The following is a 19,108-nucleotide window of genomic DNA, read 5'->3' as shown; positions in this document are numbered from 1 at the left end:
GGCATGTGTTTTGGCCAAATTTTGAAAAGGAAGGAGAGAAAATTAAACAATAATTTAGCATGCATTTTTAAAGTATTATTTTTTAATGCCCACTCTGTGCCAGGCTGTATTCTAGGTGCTGGGAATATAGTTGTACAGAAAGTAGACCTAGGCTCTCTTCTTGTAGGACTAGGTGTTTAATGGAGAATTCAGATAACTGGTATAAGAAATGTGATTATGGAAGATGGTGGTGGAGTAGGTGGAAGCTACACTAACCTCCTCTCAGGACCAAACTGGAATTACAACTAAATTATAGAAAAGTCATCCTGAGTAACCAACTGAAGACTAGCTGGAGAGAAGCCTTACAACCAGGGACTTACAGAAGAAACCACATCATCACACCAAGACTGGGAGGAAGTGCAGAGGTGTGAGAGGGCTGAAGTTCTGGATGCATATCTCAGCTGTGGGGGTGGGGGTGTTCCCCTTGAGAAGTATGGGGTCTAAACCCCAAGCTGGGCTCTTCAGCTTAGAGCACCAGAACCAGGAAAGGCACCCACATAACATCTGGCCATGAAAACCACTGAGGTTTCTGTCCATCAGTGAGAGATAGCTAGAGACTCAGCTACCCTCTTAAAAGGCCAATGCACAACATTTTGTTTGCAGCCACTTACCCTGAGCTCTGACAGAGGGAGAGCAGGTGGACTAGAGCTACATAAGGAGAGTCTGAATTTGGTGGCTTTTGGGGAGAGAGCTGATGGGTCAGCCACCAGGATCCCTGTGCTCAGTGATTGGCCATACTGAAGATGCTATCTTTCTTGGACATAGCTTTCCTCTCTGTGTCGCATCAGCCTGGAGGGAAGTAATAGCCCCACCTGCAGGAAACCCTCTCTCCCCACCCTGTGGTGCTTAAGCCCTGCTGAGGAGTATAGCTGGAGGCTTTTTCAGTGAGTAATCCTAACAAGCAGCCTGCAGGCAGAGGTGAATCTCTCAGTGCTTTGAGAGTTTAGCTAACCGTCCCCTGGGGTGGGTGCTGCTTTAAAAAAAAAAACGCAACAGCTTTGGTGTGCAGCTTCATTCTTCCCACATACACCCAGGTCCAGCAGAGGGAGCCACAAGCTGTGAATCACTGAGAGTTCCAAAGAGGTTGTCCAGGGCCAGTCACAGGCAGCATTTGACATAGGGCTGAAATAGAGTCTTTGCAGATCTACCTCATACGTAAAAAAAAACACAAAAAGAAAACAAAAAATAAAACACACACACACACACACACACACACGCACACAGAGGCAGCCAAGATGGGGATACAAAGAAACATGTCCCAATGAAAGAACAAGAGAATTCTCCAGAAGAAGAGCTAAATGAAATGAAATGGAGTTTGTCAGAAAGGGAGTTTAGAGTTATGATTATCAGGATGCTCAACAGCATGAAAAAAGACATAGAAATATTAAAAAGGACCAGTCAGAAATAAAGAATGAAATATCTGAAATAAATAATATATTGGAAGGAAAAATAGTAGGTTAGATGAAGCACAAGACCAAATCAGCGATTTGGAAAACAAGAGAGAAAAAATACTAAATCAGAGCAGCAAAAAGAAAAACGAATTAACTAATTAATTAATTAATTTTACCAGCCAGGGCTAATTTACATTTTTTAATGATCAGTCATGTTGAGCATCTTTTCATGTGCTTATTTGTTGAAGCATGTGTTACATTTTTTGTCTATTTATAACACTTCCTTTTAAATTGAGTTTTGAGAGTTTGTTATATATTCTTAATACAAGTTCTTTCTTAAAAAAATATGTATAGACTATGCTATTAAAATTGTCCCATTTTATTTCTCCCCTTTATTCCCTCCACCCTAAATCCCCCTCCCACCAGGATTCCCCTCCGCCCCTTAGTTCATGTCCATGGGTCGTACATATAAGTTCTTTGGCTTCTCCATTTCCTATACTATTCTTAACCTCCTCTTGCCTATTTTTTACCTACCATGTATGCTTCTTATTCACTGTACCTTTCCCCCATTCTCCCTCGGCCTCTGATCTCCATTTCTGTGACTCTGTTCTTGTTCTAGTTGTTTGCTTAGTTTGGTTTCATTTTTATTTAGGTTCATTTGTTGACAGTTGCGAGTTTGTTGTCATTTTGCTGTTCATAATTTTTGATATTTTTTTCTTAGATGAGTCCCTTTAACATTTCATGTAATAAGGGCATGGTGATGATGAATTCCTTTCACAGGACCTTATCTGGGAAGCACTTTATCTGTCTTTCTATTCTAAATAATATCTTTGCCGGATAGAGTAGTCTTGGCCAGAAGTCCAGGAAAAATGAACTTAAAAAAAGAGGATAGTTTAAGAGACCTTTGGGACAACATGAAGTGCAACAGCATCCACATCATAGGAATACCAGAGGAGAAGACAGAGAGCAAGGGATTGAGAACCTATCTGAAGAAATAATGACTGAAATGTTCTCTCACCTGGTGAAGGAAAAAGACACACAACTCCAGGAAGCACAGAGAGTCCCAAACAAAGTGGACCCAAAGAGGTTGACACCAAGATACATAATTAAAATAACAAAACTTGAAGACAAGAAGAGAATCTTAAAAGCTGCAAGAGAAAAGCAGTTATTTACCTACAAGGGTGCTCCTGTTAGACTTTCATCTGATTTCTCAACAGAAATATTTCAGGCCAGAAGACATTGACCTGAAATATTCAAGGTGATGAGAAGAAAGGATGTACAACCAAGGCTACTTTACCCAACAAGGCTATCATTTAGAACTGAAAGAGAAATAAAGAGCTTCCCAGACAAGAAAAAGCTGAAGAAGTTTGTTAACACCAAACCAGTATTGCAATAAATGTTAAAGAGCTTGCTTTAAGAAAAAGAAAAAGGAAAAAAGGAGGAAAATAGTTAAAAGTAAAACAGCAATAAATACATAACTATCAATAATCACTTTAAATGTAAATGACTTAAATGCTCCAATCGAAAGACATGGGGTAGCCAAATGGATAAGAAAACAAGCTCCATATGTATGCTGTCTTCAAGAGACCCACCTGTGAATAAAATATACACACAAACTAAAAACAAAAATTAAGAAAAATTCATGGAAAAAGGTGCTTTATCCAAATGGAAAGGGAAAAAAAGCTAGGGGTAGCAATATTTATATCTAACAAAATAGACTTTAAAACCAAGGCTATAGTAAAGATAAACAAGGACACTACATACTGATAAAGGGAAGAATCCAACAAGAGGATATTACCCTTGTAAACATTTATGCACCTAATATTATTAGCACCTAAATATGTAAAGCAAATCTTTATGGATTTAAAGGGAGAGATTGACAGAGACAGTTCTAATAGGGGTTTTTGCACCCCATTGACTTCAAAAGATAGGTCTTCCAGAGAGAAGATCAATAAGGCAATGGCAGCCTTAAATGACACATTAGGTTAAATGGATATACTTCATATCTTCAGAGCATTTCATCCCAGAGCAGCAGAATATGCGTTCTTTTCAAGTATACATGGAATGTTTTCTAGAATAGATAACATGTTAGGACACAAAATAAGTCTCAATAAAATTTAAGAAGATGGAAATCATGTTAAGCATCTTCTCTGACCATAATGTTATGAAACTAGAAATCACAAGAAGAAAACTGAGAAATATACAAAGACATGGAAGCTAAATGGTATGTCATTAAACAATGAATGCGTTAACAGTGAGATCAGGGAAGAAATCAAAAGATACCTTGAAATGAATGAAAATGGGAACACAGCAACCCAAAATCTGCGGGACACAGAGAAAGCAGTCCTAGGAGGTAAATTCATTATAGGCCTATATCAAGAAACAGGAAAAATCTCGAGCAAACAATCTAACTTACACTTAAAGGAACTAGAAAAAGAACAGCAAACAAAGCCCAATGTGAGTATAGGAAGAGAAATAATAAAGATCAGAGCACAAATTAATGAAATAGAATCTAAAAAACAATTCAAAAGATCAATGAAATCAAGAGCTGGTTCTTTGAAAAAATAAACAAGATTGATAAACCTTTAAACTCATCAAGGAAAAAAAAAAGAAGACTCATATAAATAAAATGAGAAATGAAAGAGATGTAACAACTTACACCAAAGAAGTACAAAGGACAGTAAGAAAATATTACGAACAACTATATGCCAACAGACTGATCAATGTGTATGAAATCAGTAAATTCCTGGAAATATAAACAATCTTCCAAAACTAAATCAGAAAGAATCATAGGATCTGTATAGACAATAACAACTAGTGAAATTGAAGCAGTAATTTAAAAACTCCCAACAAACAAAAGTCCTGAATCAAATGGCCTCAGAGGTGAATTTTACCAAACATTCTGAGAAGAACTAACACCTGTTACTAGCAGAACTTTCATTCTCAAAACTATTCGAAAAAATTCTTGAGGAGGGAGGACTCCTAAGTTCATTTATGAAACCAGCATTATCCTAATTCCAATTCCAGTGAGAGATACTACAAAAAAAGAAAATTATAGGCCAATATCCCTGATGAACATAGATGGTAAAATTCTCAACAAAGTATTAGAAAACTGAACACAGCAATATTTCAGAAAGATCATACTTCTTGATCAAGTGGAATTTATTCCAGGAATGCAAGGATCAAGTGGAATGTATTCCAGGAATGCCAGGATGGTATCAATAAATGTGATACACCACATAAACAAAATGAAAGATAAAAACCACATGATTATATCAATAGATGCAGAAAAAGTATTTGATAAAAGCCAGCACCCATTTATGATAAAATCTCTCAGTATAGTGGTAATAGAGGGAACATATCTCAATGTAGTAAAGACCAGATGTGACAAACCTACTGTGAACATCATACTCAATGGGCAAAAAGTAAAAGTGTTCCCCTTAAGATAAGGTACAAGACAGAGATGTCCACTTTCCCCTCTCTTATTCAACATAGTCCTGGAAGTCCTAGCTGCAGCAATAAGACAAGAAGGAGAAATAAAAGGTATCCAGATTGGAAAGGAAGAAGTAAAACTGTCATTATTTGCAGGTAACATGACACTGTATATAAAGAACCCAAAAGATTCCACCAAGAAACTTCTAGAACTGATAAACAATTTCAGGAAATTACTAGGGTACAAAATTAATATACAGAAATCAGTTGCATTTTTACATGCCAATAATTAACTCCAAGAAAGGGAAATTAAGAAAACAATCCCATTTACAATTGCTTCAAAAAGAATAAAATACCTAGGGATATATTTTATTTAACTAAGAATGTAAAAGACCTGTACTTGGAAAATTATAAGACACCGAAGAAAGAAATTGAACAAGATACAAATAAGTAGAAGCATATACCTTGTTCATGGATAGGAAGAATTAATGTCATTAAATGTCCATACTACCCAGAGCAATCTATAGATTCAATACAATTCCTATCAAGATACCAATGACATATTTCACAGAACTGGAACAAATATTCCAAAAATTTATATGGAACACAATAGACCCCGAATAGCAACAGTGACCCTGAGAAAGAAGAACAAAATTGGAGGAATCATGCTACCTAATATCAAACTATACTGTGAGGGAGAACCCCTACAAAATTGTAAGTATGTTCTGGAGGATGGGCCCCTTGTAGAACAGGCTTTCCCCACTAGGTCAGTGTTCTAGGAACCCATCTGTATCAGTATACTAGCTGGCGTTGTTGGGAGCGGTTGTGTCAGGCTTCAGCAAATTTTTTTTCAAGACTCTTTCAACACATTTGTTTATTTCATAATGGGTGATTTACAAATGCACCTGCCCACACTGTGCTGAGTGTTCACAGTTTTTGACCAAAAATGTCATGACCCCCATACGCTATCCTCCCTAGTCACCCAATCTCAGCCTGGATGGCTCTTTTTTTGTTCCCCTGGATGAAAATATCCTCAAAGGGAAACATTTTGCCAATATACAAGAAGTGAAACAAAAAATGGTAGAAGCACTAAAAAGCATCAAAGTTGACAAGTTCAAAACTGTTTTGAGCAGTGGAAAAAAAATCTCAATAGGTGTATTGCATCAAATACAGAGTACTTTGAAGGTGGCTGAAGTTTAAAATATGTAAGGATCAATACCCAATTTTGTATGAATAAATTCTGTTTTTTTGGGATCCCCTCTCATATTCCCATTAATTCCCCCCTTCCCGTAAAGTTAGTTCTGTTTGTTTTCATTCTAGCCTTGGGCTAGTTCTGTACCTAACAGGTATGTTATTTCAGTTAAACAGATGGCAGTAGCCCAAGTAGACTCTCTCTTTTCAGAAATCCCATTTCAGCCAGGTAGTGCATTTCTCGTAAGTGGTTCGGGGAAGAAAAGAAGTTAAGGACTTGGATGTAGGAAGAGCAGGAGCCACTCTTTAAGGGGTAATATTTGGGGTCTCAGGGCTTTCTGAATTCAGGAGCCGGACCCAACTGACTTAGCCTTCTTTGTGGCCTCTGACTTAAGGCATCATCGCCTCCATGACTCTGAGCAGTCACACAGGGGTTGCATGGAAGGGCGCCGTGGTTAAGACAGAGGCTGCCATGAGATAGGACCCTTCCTAATATGGTTTTAAAATTCCTAGGAGCTGAATTTTGGACACTGATGCTGTAAAATGAAACTGAAATTTAACTGAGCATTGGGTGGAGGAAAAGTAATTTATTGGCTCTAACATGAAAGCTCTGGGAGTAAATATCCTTCTCATCGTGGACCCTGTGATTGGTGCTGGCTCTGCTGCTGTCTGGCCGTGTGCTCTTTGAAATAGCATAGTAGGGACTTTACAGGTGAGGCCCATTGGGTTAAGTGACTGTTTTTGTGAGGCTCTGTTGCATCTCTCTGTTCTAGCAAGAAGGAGATGGTAAGTCAGAGGAATTGCTTCATCCCAAGGCTCTTTTATATTGTGAAGGAAAAGAGTCCTGTTAAGAAACTCAAATTAACTTCTGCTGTTTATACCATATGGAAAGCCTCTTTGAAAGCTGCTTGTCATATAGCCTGGCAGTTTATTTATCATGGAACAATTCCATTAGAACCCGACGCTTGTTCTCATGGCACCCAGACTTCCGGTCCTTCAGGAACAGTGTTTAACCCTTGGCTGTGCAAAGCTGTCATTTATCTGTCATCTCTTTAAAAACTCACTGGAGCATATTTACAAGAGAGATTTGGAACAACCATCATTTCCACTGAGTTAAAATGAAGCTGGGACTCAGTTAATGATCAGTAAAGAACTGAAAAGTATCCGGTACCATATTGCAGCAGCGGCTTGTCTACGCTGGTTATATTGCAAGATATATTTACTATAGTGTTCCATAATCCTTAAGGAATTCAGTATACAGAATTCAGAGACTGGAGTGTTAGTTAAGTGGTAGTGCTGACTCATTTGAATTGCTTATCCCAGTTACATTTTACAGGTTTTAGAAGAATTCCTAAAGTTAATGTATATCAACCAAGGAAGCTTAGCAGATCTTAGAAGAATGAACTCAAGTTGTCATGATCTGAAAATTAACAGCCTTCTGGCTACTGTACTAACAAAGGATGGGGTTCCTATTTGTCAATGCCTGTCAGTGAGTAAGTTCCATAGGGAACCAGTGGAACAGAGTCTAAGGAGTCTAAGAATTTAGTCTCTGGTGCCAGACTGCCTGACTTCAGACCCCAGTATTATTGCTCCCTGGGTGTGGGACTTGGACGTATTAACTAGTAATATCTCTTGGGATTCTGAAAACTAGTGAATGAAATAATGCACGTAAAATGCTTTGTACAGTGACTGCATATAGTAATAAAGGGGAGTTTTTGTTACTAGCGGAATTTAATATGGGCCTGATGGGTCTGAAGATGCCATGTATCATCCAAAAGGGCTGTTTTTCTTTGGAATATTTGTGGACTAAAGTTGTGTGTGGGTGTTTGTTACTTTGTGATTCCCTTCTGTTTCCCAGTGTCACAAAAGCTGTGGTATGGGAGAAATGATCATAGGACAGACTGCCTTCAATTTCCTCTCCATTCTCATAGAACAGACCAGCAGCCCTAAGGCAGAGATCTGTAAATGCTCGCAGCTTCAAGATTGGATTAAGATTGAGATAACCTTTGTGGTCAGAGACTAACAAGTATGCTTGGACTGACCTTTTTGAGGTGTCCATGGTAGAAATAATATTGGGGGTCACACAAAGTTGATGATAAGGCAGTGGTATAATGCTATTGGAGAAAATAGAGTGAACAGATATGGAAACTAGAACTACCTGACTCAAAGGGAAAAAGCTTGGTATAAGTGAGCAGAGGCATACAGACGTATTTCAGAATTTAAGGGTTTGTTATATTCACTGTTGACCTGTTCTGACTCCTCAGCAGATTTTTAACCCCTACCAACCTTCACTGCCCTTAATCACCACTACTTCCACCACCACCACCACCACCCCCCCAGCCAGCCTCCCCCTCTCCATCCTCACTGCCCCCAGCAGCACCCCGACTCTCACCAACACCATGGCTACAGCAACTCAGTTCCTTGAAGGACTCCAATGGGGAGGATATTTGCCTCTTTTCCAAGCTTTGATTCCTTCTCTCTGCCTGACCACCTTTCTGTTGTTCAGTCCACCAGCTCTGTGCGTAGGCTAAGGAGAGGATTTACAAATATACTTCAACAGCTTTGCTTTTCTCTGACTTACGAAAGAATTACTGATTTTTTTTATCATTTTCTTTATGAATAACAAGAGATGTTAATTAGTTTGATTTATTAAATTTAAAGCAATTGTTTTAATTTTGCAGTGTTTACATTTTTTAATTGTACAGTTTCTGATGTTGCTGATCTGAAGAGCAGGACAACATTCTTCTCCTCTCCTCTCAGTACCTTTTCTTCTTCCTGTTTGCCCTTGCAGTTGCCAGTCTGCGCCCCAGGGACAGGTTAGCATGTTGTCCCAGGACTGTAAATGTTTCATGACTGAAAAGATTGTCTCCTCTGTGATCAAGCTGTTCAAGGCCAGGCCTGATGCAAATTGTAAAGAAAGTTTTTTCACTAATTTACTCCACACCAAAGCTGCTTTCAGTAAGGGGTCAGATAAACGTACATAGTATGAGGTAGCAATGACAGGTTAGCAGTGGAGCAAAGCAAAAGAATGGAAATGCTGTTTACAGAAATAAGATTGTATGGGGAGGGCAAGGGTCGCCGCCTCTGAATACTCTCAAAGGCCACTTAACAGTAATTTATGTATCTGCAACTTTCAGCCGTTCTTTTTCCCTTCCTCCTCCTTTACCTGCCCATTTCTCAAGACCCAGCCCAAAGGTGACCTCTTGCAGGAACCAGTTCTGATTCCCTGTACTCCTGACCCCATGATGTCAACATTCTCTGCCCAGAGTGGACCCCTTTCACCCTGCTCTCCATTCTCCCATTTCCAGGGGCATCCAGCCTTTTGGCATCTCTGGGCCACAGTGGAAGAAGAGTTGTCTTGGGCCACACATTAAATACACAAAGACTAACGAAAACTGATGAGCACAAAAAGATTTTAAGTAAATTTATGGTTTTGTGTTGGGCCTTATCCATAGCCATCCTGGGCTGCATGCGGCCCATTAGGTGGGGGTTGGACACCACTGCGAGACAGTCAGGTTCTCAGTAGCAGCCCTAATTGTTTCCCAGCATCTAACACCATGGCATTCAGGAAATGCTTTGGGACTAAAGTGAATTGTAGTTCTATTTGCTATTTGAAGAGGGCAATATTTTTTAAACATGGAAACCATGATAACTTTCTTCAAAAACAGGTGAGAGGTTGTTCATTCTCTTCTTGAATTCACGTGCTCCTAAATCCTAAGCCTGGAGATATACCACTAGGTAGGATAATCTTTTTTCTTTTTAAAGAATAGAACACTTTGATGATTCTAGTCAAGGTTTACGTACAGTTGGTTGTATATGCCCTTGGCTGAAAGCCTTCTTCATGGCAAATTCACTTTGCTTAGAGAAAGTGTTCAGATCTAAATGGGCTGCATATGGATCAGTGCAGAAGGGAGGAGAGCCGCCTCTCCTGACCAGCTGGACCAGCTGGGTCAACCCTGGGGCCCAGCTGGAGGAGGGCTGCATGAGCTCCAGATTCTTTCTCTCTTGTAGGACAGCTTGGGCAAAGATTGGAGCAGGCTGATGAATGGATCGGATTTTATGAAAAAGGTGATACCATCTGGCTTACATTAGAATCAATAATTTTTTAATTTGTTCTTTATTTATCTGTCCTCTATTCCAGTTTTCTGTGTTATTTGTATGTGTGCAATGGAGAGAGACTGATTTTTGTCTTTTGTTTTGGAAGTACAAAAAAATTATAATAGCCCAGGCTTTATTCCAGAATTCTCCTTTTAGTTCTTTCCGTGTGAAGAATAGCTTCCCTTTGTTTTGCTTGCCCTGTTTGCCGCTGTGGGGCTGATGATCACTATTTATTAACCCTGGGCTTGTAGACATAAGGGTGTAGCAACTGTGGCCACTGCCAGGCTCATGGACACCTCTTCTTGCCTGGACAGACAGGAGGAAAGAGATTTGGACATTGCTGTTCCTTTTACATAATATCTTCTTTATGACATCGTTTTAATGATCAAACTTTTATCCTAAGTTTCTACATCTTTAAAAAAGTTCATCTAGCAATACCTACTATCTCTGTCTTTCTCCAGCAGACATTGTAAGGATAATTAAGGAACAGATATGTGAAATGTTTTGAACTCAGTGGAAGGGAGAAGCCATCAGGCTCAAAAGTATTATGGTTATTTAGATTTATACTGTTACCATATGATCAAGAACATATTAATTTTGGGAATGACAGTAAGATCATGTTTGGACATCTATTCCTATTTAACAAGCACAATTGGATTTTGCCAAAAAATACCTCAATTTGTAGATTAAAAACAAATCAATGGGAAATGATCAGAAAGTTTTTGCTACATTTTTTTATCAGTCTTTTTTTTTAATTCTAAAAATAAGTGTCTTTTAAAGGGAATTTATTAAAAAGCTTCATTTTCTGGAATTTTATGTATCTGCAATAAATAATAAATAAGGTAGCTGCTGCCTGCCTCCACTTTCATGCAAAATAAATGAATACATTTGGTGACATACATTTGAGTTTAGTTCTTGTAATTTTTACAGAAATCAGGAACAACTTTGCAGATGATAGAAATTTTACCATCTGCCAGTAACAAAGAAACAGCTCGTAACACAAGGATTTTACTGAATCTAGCATATATACTTGTATTGGTGTGCCAGGATTCAGAATTCTCTATAGCTCAGTCTCCAGAGAAGCTGACCTGTCAGCCTGTCGTGGGAAAGGTTCCTTTGCTTCTAAAGCAGATGGCATGGTCCTCACATTGCTTGAATGGCAGGGGAGGAAAGAGGGCTGAGTTTTAATGGCAACAGTTCAAAAGAAAGGATTGTGAATATCTGCACGGATTTCACTTGTAATTAGTGGAATGTTGGACTTACTGTTGAGAAGATACTGTCTTTGCGAATCAAAACATTTAGTATTGATAGAGACCTAAGTTCAGATGTTTAGGGAGAGGTGGGAGATGGCAAGTACAGACTTTCCCTTACAATGACATTTTCTTTAAGCAGGTGGCATTTTAGCTTCCTAGGTCTGACACGATATGTAGGGGTTGTGGTAAAGGATAAGGTGTGGGTGGATTGGGAAGAGCTGAATGCTTAGTGGAGACTACAGGGCTGCCTACCAAGGAAGGAGACAAGATTCCTCTGGAAAGGAAGGTATTGAAGAAGTGTTGTCCCTCTTCTTAAGTTTCCTTTGCTCTCATCTGGAGCAGAGGGATGATTGTCATTTTTGGTCCTTTTGGTTTCATCTGATGGTATGGAGGGTAGTGCATGACATGAGCGTCATGATGGTCCCATAAAAGATGACCAGTGCATTTTGTTGGTATATTATGTGTAGGTGGTCCTGAGGGTATTTTTAGTATTAGAAGCCATAGGCTAGGTATGCAGGCAGGATCTTGTTAGAGAACTTTAGCTAACAGCAGCCTGCATCTTGGGATGCTTTTGATTACCTTCAGGCTTAAAAGGGTCAGGGAATGAGGCCAATTTTATTAAGGACTAGCAGCTTTCTCCTCACCTCCATCTTCCCCATATTTGGAAGTGATCCTCAGAAATGCAGTGAGTCCAATATCTGCCTAACTGATTTTGATTTTTCAGCCTGATGCCTTTGTGTTATACATATAAGCCAAGTTGCCAACTGGGTGCGGTTTATAAATTAGTTTTCATTGCTACACTCCACAGAGTCCCTCCCTTTTGTCACACCTCCTGTTTCGACCCCCTTTGCGCCCCCTTGCCCTTAGGGGCAAAAAAGCAGACAAGCTCATGCACACTAGGATACAAGGACTCATCAGGTTTAAATGTTTTCCCTTCTTGTGGTGTCTACATTTCTTACAGGGGAGAAGATATCTTAAACCAGAGGAATGACTCTCTAGTTGTGGAATTTCAGTCATCAGCCAGCCGATGCAGGAGGTATTATTTTGGGCATGGGGGCCTTCTCAGAAGCCCAACATCACCCTAAATGACCACCTGCCTGCTCCATGTTACATAAGGCCACATCGTGCATCACTTACATGTTTGGTTGGCTTGACCTGCCTAAGGGCAGTGAGCATGTTTGTGGGAGTCTCTGTGCATGGAGTTGGGCACAGAACAGTGGGTGCCTCACAGGTGGCCTTACATTCTGGCCAGGGGAAGGAGTGTGATGCATGTAATGCAACGGTTTTTTTTTTCTTCTTTGTTACTGCACATGCTGGTATTGATCCAAAAGTTAGAAGGTTCACAATAAAACTGAAATTCTCCTGTTGGTGAAAGCCAACTTTGTGTCCATCCACAGCATGAGTCATGTGTCCTTAGAGAAGCTCCATTTGAAATCCATGGAATGTTCATGAAAGCTGGGGTTTCATATTGTGAACATCCACAAGCAGGGCAGGACAATTGTATTCTCTCTATTGAACTCAAGCCTGTTCTTTGAATAAAAGTGTCATTTCCATCTTGTGCTTCCCTTATACCATTCAGTGTTACTGTAGCCACCCCAGAGTTCCTTGTGATGGTGGTGTGGGAGCTGCGAGCCTCTTGGTTAGGCTGTGGCTGCAGTCTCTCTTTATATGAAGGTCACAAGTTAGACTCCCAAACCTAGTAACTTAAGGATGAATTAAAATGCTAACAGGCTCTATGTTTGTTTGTTTGTTTTTAACATTCCCTACTCTTAAGTTTAAATGCAGTGCCCTAGCTGCTCTCACAGCCTCTCTGGGAGCATTTTTAGCTTCGCCAATGTGACAGTGTTATTTAAAGTATGTTCTGGTCACATGGGCAGAGATAGAAGGAAAAACAATATTTATTTTATGATTATTTTATTTGTTCCCTCTACAGTTACATAACACAAATATTCTCTCTATTCTCTCTTTTATGCAAGATAATAATTCAGCTAAAAACAAAACAAAACAAAATCCTTACTATTTTCATGTTTCTTTGAACCCACGGATCCTTCCACTATTAACAGTATTTCATAGCACTACATGGATTTGGGCACCTAAAGCCATTTTGAAGCCCTTTTAATAGACTACCTTCATGTTTAAACCTTACTCTGCCACCATGAAACATCCCTGTTCTGTAGCATGTAGAAACCACATGCTGTGTTTTCGTTCTCACATCCCTGGAAAGGGGGAGAACCATAGTCAGTAGGTTGCAGTCCTGCTCCCAGCTTGAGCTTCTGCCCACACTGGACCAAGTGGGAGCTCTAAGCAAAATGATGGTAAGGTCACTTAAATGAAATGCTTCTGCTGGGAAATGAAGGCAGTCCTCATTTTAAGGAACATATAGGTTCTTTACAATTGGTAGTGTTGGTTGTATCTACACTGAGGCCAGATTTCTTTATCAAGGAGCTGAAAAAAAAAAGCATGTTTCCTTCTTTGACTAAATGGGTCACTTCCTTATCATTAGTTGAATTAGGCCCTTTATTTTTTCCTTAATGGGGGGAAGGAACACTATTTCTTCCTTACTCCTCCCAGTTATCTGGTGTCTGGTCACTTCATAATTGCATTTTAGGAGAAGAGATATTAATTTTCTCCAACAAAAGGCTGAGTTCCTTGATGACACACCATAATTCAATTTCCGTTCTCTCCCTTCATTGCCTGTACCTCTTCCTCCTGGCACATTTTTCATAGTTAGGAGGAGCGATAGTGTCAAATATATCAAAAGGAAGAATTGATTCAGTTCTAGTTTGACGACTTGACTGATTAACAGAGATCAGAAGAAGGCTCATAACTGTGAAAGCCACTACAGCATGGAGTTTTAACAGCTCTTTAGGGAGCTGGTTAATGAAAGAATCACTACAGAAACACAGTCATGCAAAAAAAAAAAAAAAAAAAAAAAAGGAACAGGAGCATTCCCATATAATGTTCGAAGACTATGTCATAGGAGGAAATGTGCTCATAATTTCTATTTACACATTACAATAATTACTGCCTGCCTTAAGATTACTTTTAGTCTTCTGCTGTCAGAGTTGCTTAGATATTCCCCCTTTCACATGACAGGCAGAGAGGTCTAGTACCAGTTGGAACTTGTCTTAAGGACTTTTTTCCTTTTAAAGAATGTAATTATCAGACACCTGAGCCTGTACTGCTTGATTAGACTAGTTTTAATCCGATCCATGTTCTTGTTATCATCACCATTTGTCCGTGAACCAGATTTCTGCACTTGAGTCAATGTGAGATTGGACTTTAGCCTTTAATTTTTTGTGTGTGCATGTGGTTATTCTCTTTTATTTCTTTTGATGCAGTGTCTATGAACCAGATAGAAACGCGTTACGGAGGAAAGAGCGAGAAAGGAGAAATCAGGAAACTCAGCAAGATGATGGCACATTTAATTCCAGTTATTCCCTTTTCAGTGAACCCTACAAGGTAATGGCTTTCTGTTGTTCATCTCCATCCCTCACTCATGGGTACCTCTTACCCCTAGGATAGCAGTCTTGACCAGAAGAGGTGACCAGTCAGATTTCACTTAGTTTTCCTCCTGTTCAGCCTAGGAAACACCACCCAGCCACTAAAAATGCAGTCTTCCCTGCACATCTTGGTGTCAAAATTCAGAGCTACTTGCTGTAATTTTTATCAATAATATATATTTCATCTATGCTTTGATTTCCAAAGTCAGCGCCATTTGTTATATTTTCTAAGGTGTTAGGAAACAAACAGTATTTAAAAAGCTTAGGTTACATATCTGTCACATACAGATCATGGTGTTATCAGAGTTATCTAATAGGGCTAATAAGACAGAAACTTGGATTGGTTTTCATTTATACCAAAGACCAGAAATATAACCACTTTTTAAAAATGGTATGTCATTCCAAATCTCACTAGTATCTTAGTGTGTAGTTTAGGCCCATAGCTTCTTGCATATTTAGCCCCATGTTCATTTTAAACTTCACTCTGACTTTTCCTGCCTGTCACAATTATGCTGACAAGAATAATTACATATTGAGAAATTGGAAAAAGAACAGTTTGAGCCAAATCTGAATTTTCAAGGAAAGCTTTCAACAGGACTGCAAAAAAAGAAAAGGAAATCCACTCCTGGAGAACCTTAATCTGGACCATTTTATGAAGTTGTACTAGTATAGTGTGTGATTTCCTCAGCTGTCACACAGTCCCAAGGACAGGTGCCTTTTTTGCCTACTCTAAGGCCCTCAGCCTTCTGGGTCTGGTGCAATGCAGAATGCTCATAGACACCTTCAGGGATGACGATTTTGATTCATCTCACCTCGCATTCTGCACGTGGCACCCCAGTGCTCTGTGGTTGATAAAGGCAGTTCTCCACTATTTGCCATGTTTCTTTTGACTCTAACAACAGGGTGTGTTTTTCTTTCTCCAGACTAACAAGGGGGATGAACTCTCCAACCGGATCCAGAATACTTTAGGCAATTATGATGAAATGAAAGACTTTTTAACTGATAGATCTAATCAGAGTCATCTCGTTGGTGTTCCCAAACCTGGGGTTCCTCAGGCTCCTGTGAACAAGATCGATGAACATTTTGTTGCAGATTCAAGAGCCCAGCCCCAGCCCTCGTCTGTTTGCAGCACTGCATCTTCCACACCAGCAGCTGTCCCCGTGCAGCAGAGTAAGAGGGGCACCATGGGCTGGCAGAAGGCTGGGCACCCACCACCCGATGGCCAGCAGAGAGCAAGTAAGCGTGGACACAGGTTGATTGATTTGAACAGATCTGCTAATCCAAAGAACCATAATAAAAAACCTAACCACTGTGTGTCAAGCCCCCCATCCTCACCTTCCTCTTCTTCTTCTTTCAACTCAGCACAACAGGGCTCTCTCAGGACCTTGCTTGGAGATGGTGTTGGCAGACAGCAGCCACGGGCCAAACAAGTATGCAATGTAGAGGTGGGTCTTCAGACCCAGGATAGGCCACCTACTATACCAGCCAAGCACAGCAGCAGTGGACACTGTGTTCAGAACTTTCCTCCATCCCTGGCTTCAAAACCCAGCCTGGTTCAACAGAAACCAACGGCATACGTGCGGCCAATGGATGGCCAAGATCAAGCTCCTGATGAGTCTCCAAAGCTTAAGTCTTCCACAGAAACCAGTGTGCACTGCACATCATATAGGGGAGTCCCAGCCACCAAGCCAGAGTCCACCAGAGCCAAGGCCAAGCTGTCCAAGTTCAGTATCCCCAAACAAGCAGAGGTGAGTCTTTTCTCCTTACCACTTACATGCATAAGTATTTCTGTGCAATGACCTCACAGTTGGGAATTCAGTTCTCATGCTTCTTTACTTCAGTGAGTGACTGCCTTCATGTGGTAAGATTTGTAGCAGTCAATAAGGAAGGATGTTTGCATAAATAATGCTTCCTTAAATTGATTATAGTCAGAATTTTTAAAGTTTTAACAAATGTAGTTGTATGCGTGTTTCATTTAGTTCAGGAAGGAATGTCTCCTTGAATATAGTTCAAGGGATATTTAGTAAACAAGCCAGTGTTGATGGAGATATTAGATACTAAAAATAAAAGTACTTTAAAAGTTATGATTTTTAGCTCTGACCAGTATAGTTTGGTTGGGTGGGCATTATTCCACAAAACAAAAGATCACTGGTTTGATTCCCAGTCAGGATATATGCTTGGGTGGCGGTTTGTTCCCCAGTCAGGGTGCATGCAGGAGGCAACCAATCAATATTTCTCTCCTTCCCTTCCCCTCTCTGCCCCTCTCTCTAAAAATAAATAAGTAAAAAAATTTTTTTTTAAAGCTATAGCCCTGACTGGTGTAGCTCAGTGGTTGGGCGTTGTACCGCAAACTGAAAGGTCACTGGTTTGATTCCTGGTCAGGGCACATGCCTGGGTTGTGGGCCAGGTCCCTGGTTGTGGGTGTTTGAGAGGCAGCTGATCAGGGTTCCTCTTGTGTATCGATGTTTCTCTCCCTGTCTCTAAAATAAATAAATAAAATCTTTAAAAATTTTCTACAAAGCTATAATTTTTAGTATATAAGCAAGATAATTTTTATGTAAAATAATTCAAAAATTTAACAGTTTGGTCAGCTTTGAAATGTTCCAGGACAGACTTTACAAAGTAAGCCTCAGAGTGAGTTTGAAAGTAATTGTTAAATGATTCAATGCTGATTATGGTGAATTCAGATGTATGAGATGTCCCATCCATATAGTAATACTTAAGATCCAAGTTCATTGGTGTTAATGCAGTAAGGACTCTCTGTGTCCTATGAAAATTACTTTAGGTTATATAAAGAGAGTGAAACCTTTTAGTTCATATTCTCCTGGTTTGCATTTTGACTTTATTTAAATGTGAAGATTGAATGTATGGAATATTAGAATTTAAAACAAGCAAATCACATAGTCACAGAGAGAGCAAAGAGGCCATGACTAGTAACTTGAACAGAAATCTGGATGGAAAATGAACTTTTGTTTTAGAGAATCACATTTCATACTATATCCTTGATTGATGACAGTTGTCAAGAGCACATGAATAAGAAATATGACTGCACATGTTTTTCTTTTGCTGTGATATGGTATACTAACTGAAATAAAATGTGAGTCCTAGAATGTTGTGCTTAAGAACTGTTCAAGTTTTTTTTTTTCTTTTTGGCATATTCTTTTCTAAAGATGGAATAACATTGTAGCCAGATAGTCTTTGTATTTTAATTTGATTTAATAATCAAATTAGGCAAATGATTCAGCATATCTTTTGAGTATCTGACAATGCTAAGCTTAACCATTTTTGAGCTGTCATCTCAGAAAGTATCATGCATCAATTGAGAGATCACATACTATCATTAGAGAAGACTTTTTTTTTTACACTTTGAGATACTCACACAGGTTCTAATGAGGAAATTAGATGACATGTATACCAGTAACCAGGAACATCTTTTGATAATTCATTTATAATGGATCCCAGAAAATGTTAATTAAGAATTAGCAGAAGAAAAAAGTATAAGTTATGCAAGAATTTATGTTTTTAAAGTTTGTAGGAAACACACACAGATACCACCTTACAAAACTGAATTCATCAAGCTCTTTCATTTTTGTTGACCTTCAATGGCAAGGAAGCCAAAACATGGTTTATCCTTGAACAGAGGTGACTGCAACCATCAGGAATCCCTTTGTAATATTAATCCTGATTGATTTCTGGCTAAAATGATTTTTATGTACCAAAAAATCTTCCAATTTATTTCATAATTATTTATTTTGGGATCTAATGAATTGACAAAGCTCTGGTTAAAAGCCAGTTTTTGATCACCAATCCAGTCTTATTAACTAGATAGTTTTCATTAGTTTTTTGGGTATGTGGGGACACTTTCAGGATGCCCTTGCAGCACCCCGGTTTGGGAATGGCACACTGGACTGGTGTTTGGCAATCACAGGAGGAGGGAAATGCCTGACGTAGAGAGTTAGAATGACAGAAATTAGAGCTTTGATACAGGAAATGTTTCACTTCCCCCACGTGTAATGACATTGAACCAGTCAGCCTGCTTCTTCCTAACATTCTATACTAAATACTTCAAAGAAGGCAATCACAAATTGATAGGAAAGAGGTAAGAAGTGTTGTTCATAGGACAAAGCTAAAATCAGTGGATTTTTTTTTTCGGTGGGATATACAGTGCTTATTTTAGCAGAAAGCTTTGCATGTTATGGAA

At 39.3% G+C, this 19,108-nt stretch overlaps 1 protein-coding gene across 1 annotated transcript in view; it reads left to right on the top strand.

Moving 5' to 3' along the window:
* Nucleotides 1-19,108, top strand: part of AFF3 (ALF transcription elongation factor 3) — a 539,761-nt gene that overhangs the window by 86,805 nt on the left and 433,848 nt on the right. Inside the window, exons 3-6 of the mRNA XM_054586382.1 lie at nt 12,366-12,440; nt 14,746-14,866; nt 15,831-16,143; nt 16,270-16,655. Of these exons, the coding sequence (XP_054442357.1) occupies nt 12,366-12,440; nt 14,746-14,866; nt 15,831-16,143; nt 16,270-16,655 (895 nt within the window). The remainder of the gene's footprint in view (nt 1-12,365; nt 12,441-14,745; nt 14,867-15,830; nt 16,144-16,269; nt 16,656-19,108) is intronic.

This window comes from Pteronotus mesoamericanus, unplaced genomic scaffold, assembly GCF_021234165.1.
Source record: "Pteronotus mesoamericanus isolate MK-2021 breed Mesoamerican mustached bat unplaced genomic scaffold, CSHL_Meso_final contig_121, whole genome shotgun sequence".
Classification (NCBI taxonomy): Eukaryota; Metazoa; Chordata; class Mammalia; order Chiroptera; family Mormoopidae; genus Pteronotus; species Pteronotus mesoamericanus.
This window is presented reverse-complemented; position numbering and strand designations above follow the sequence as displayed.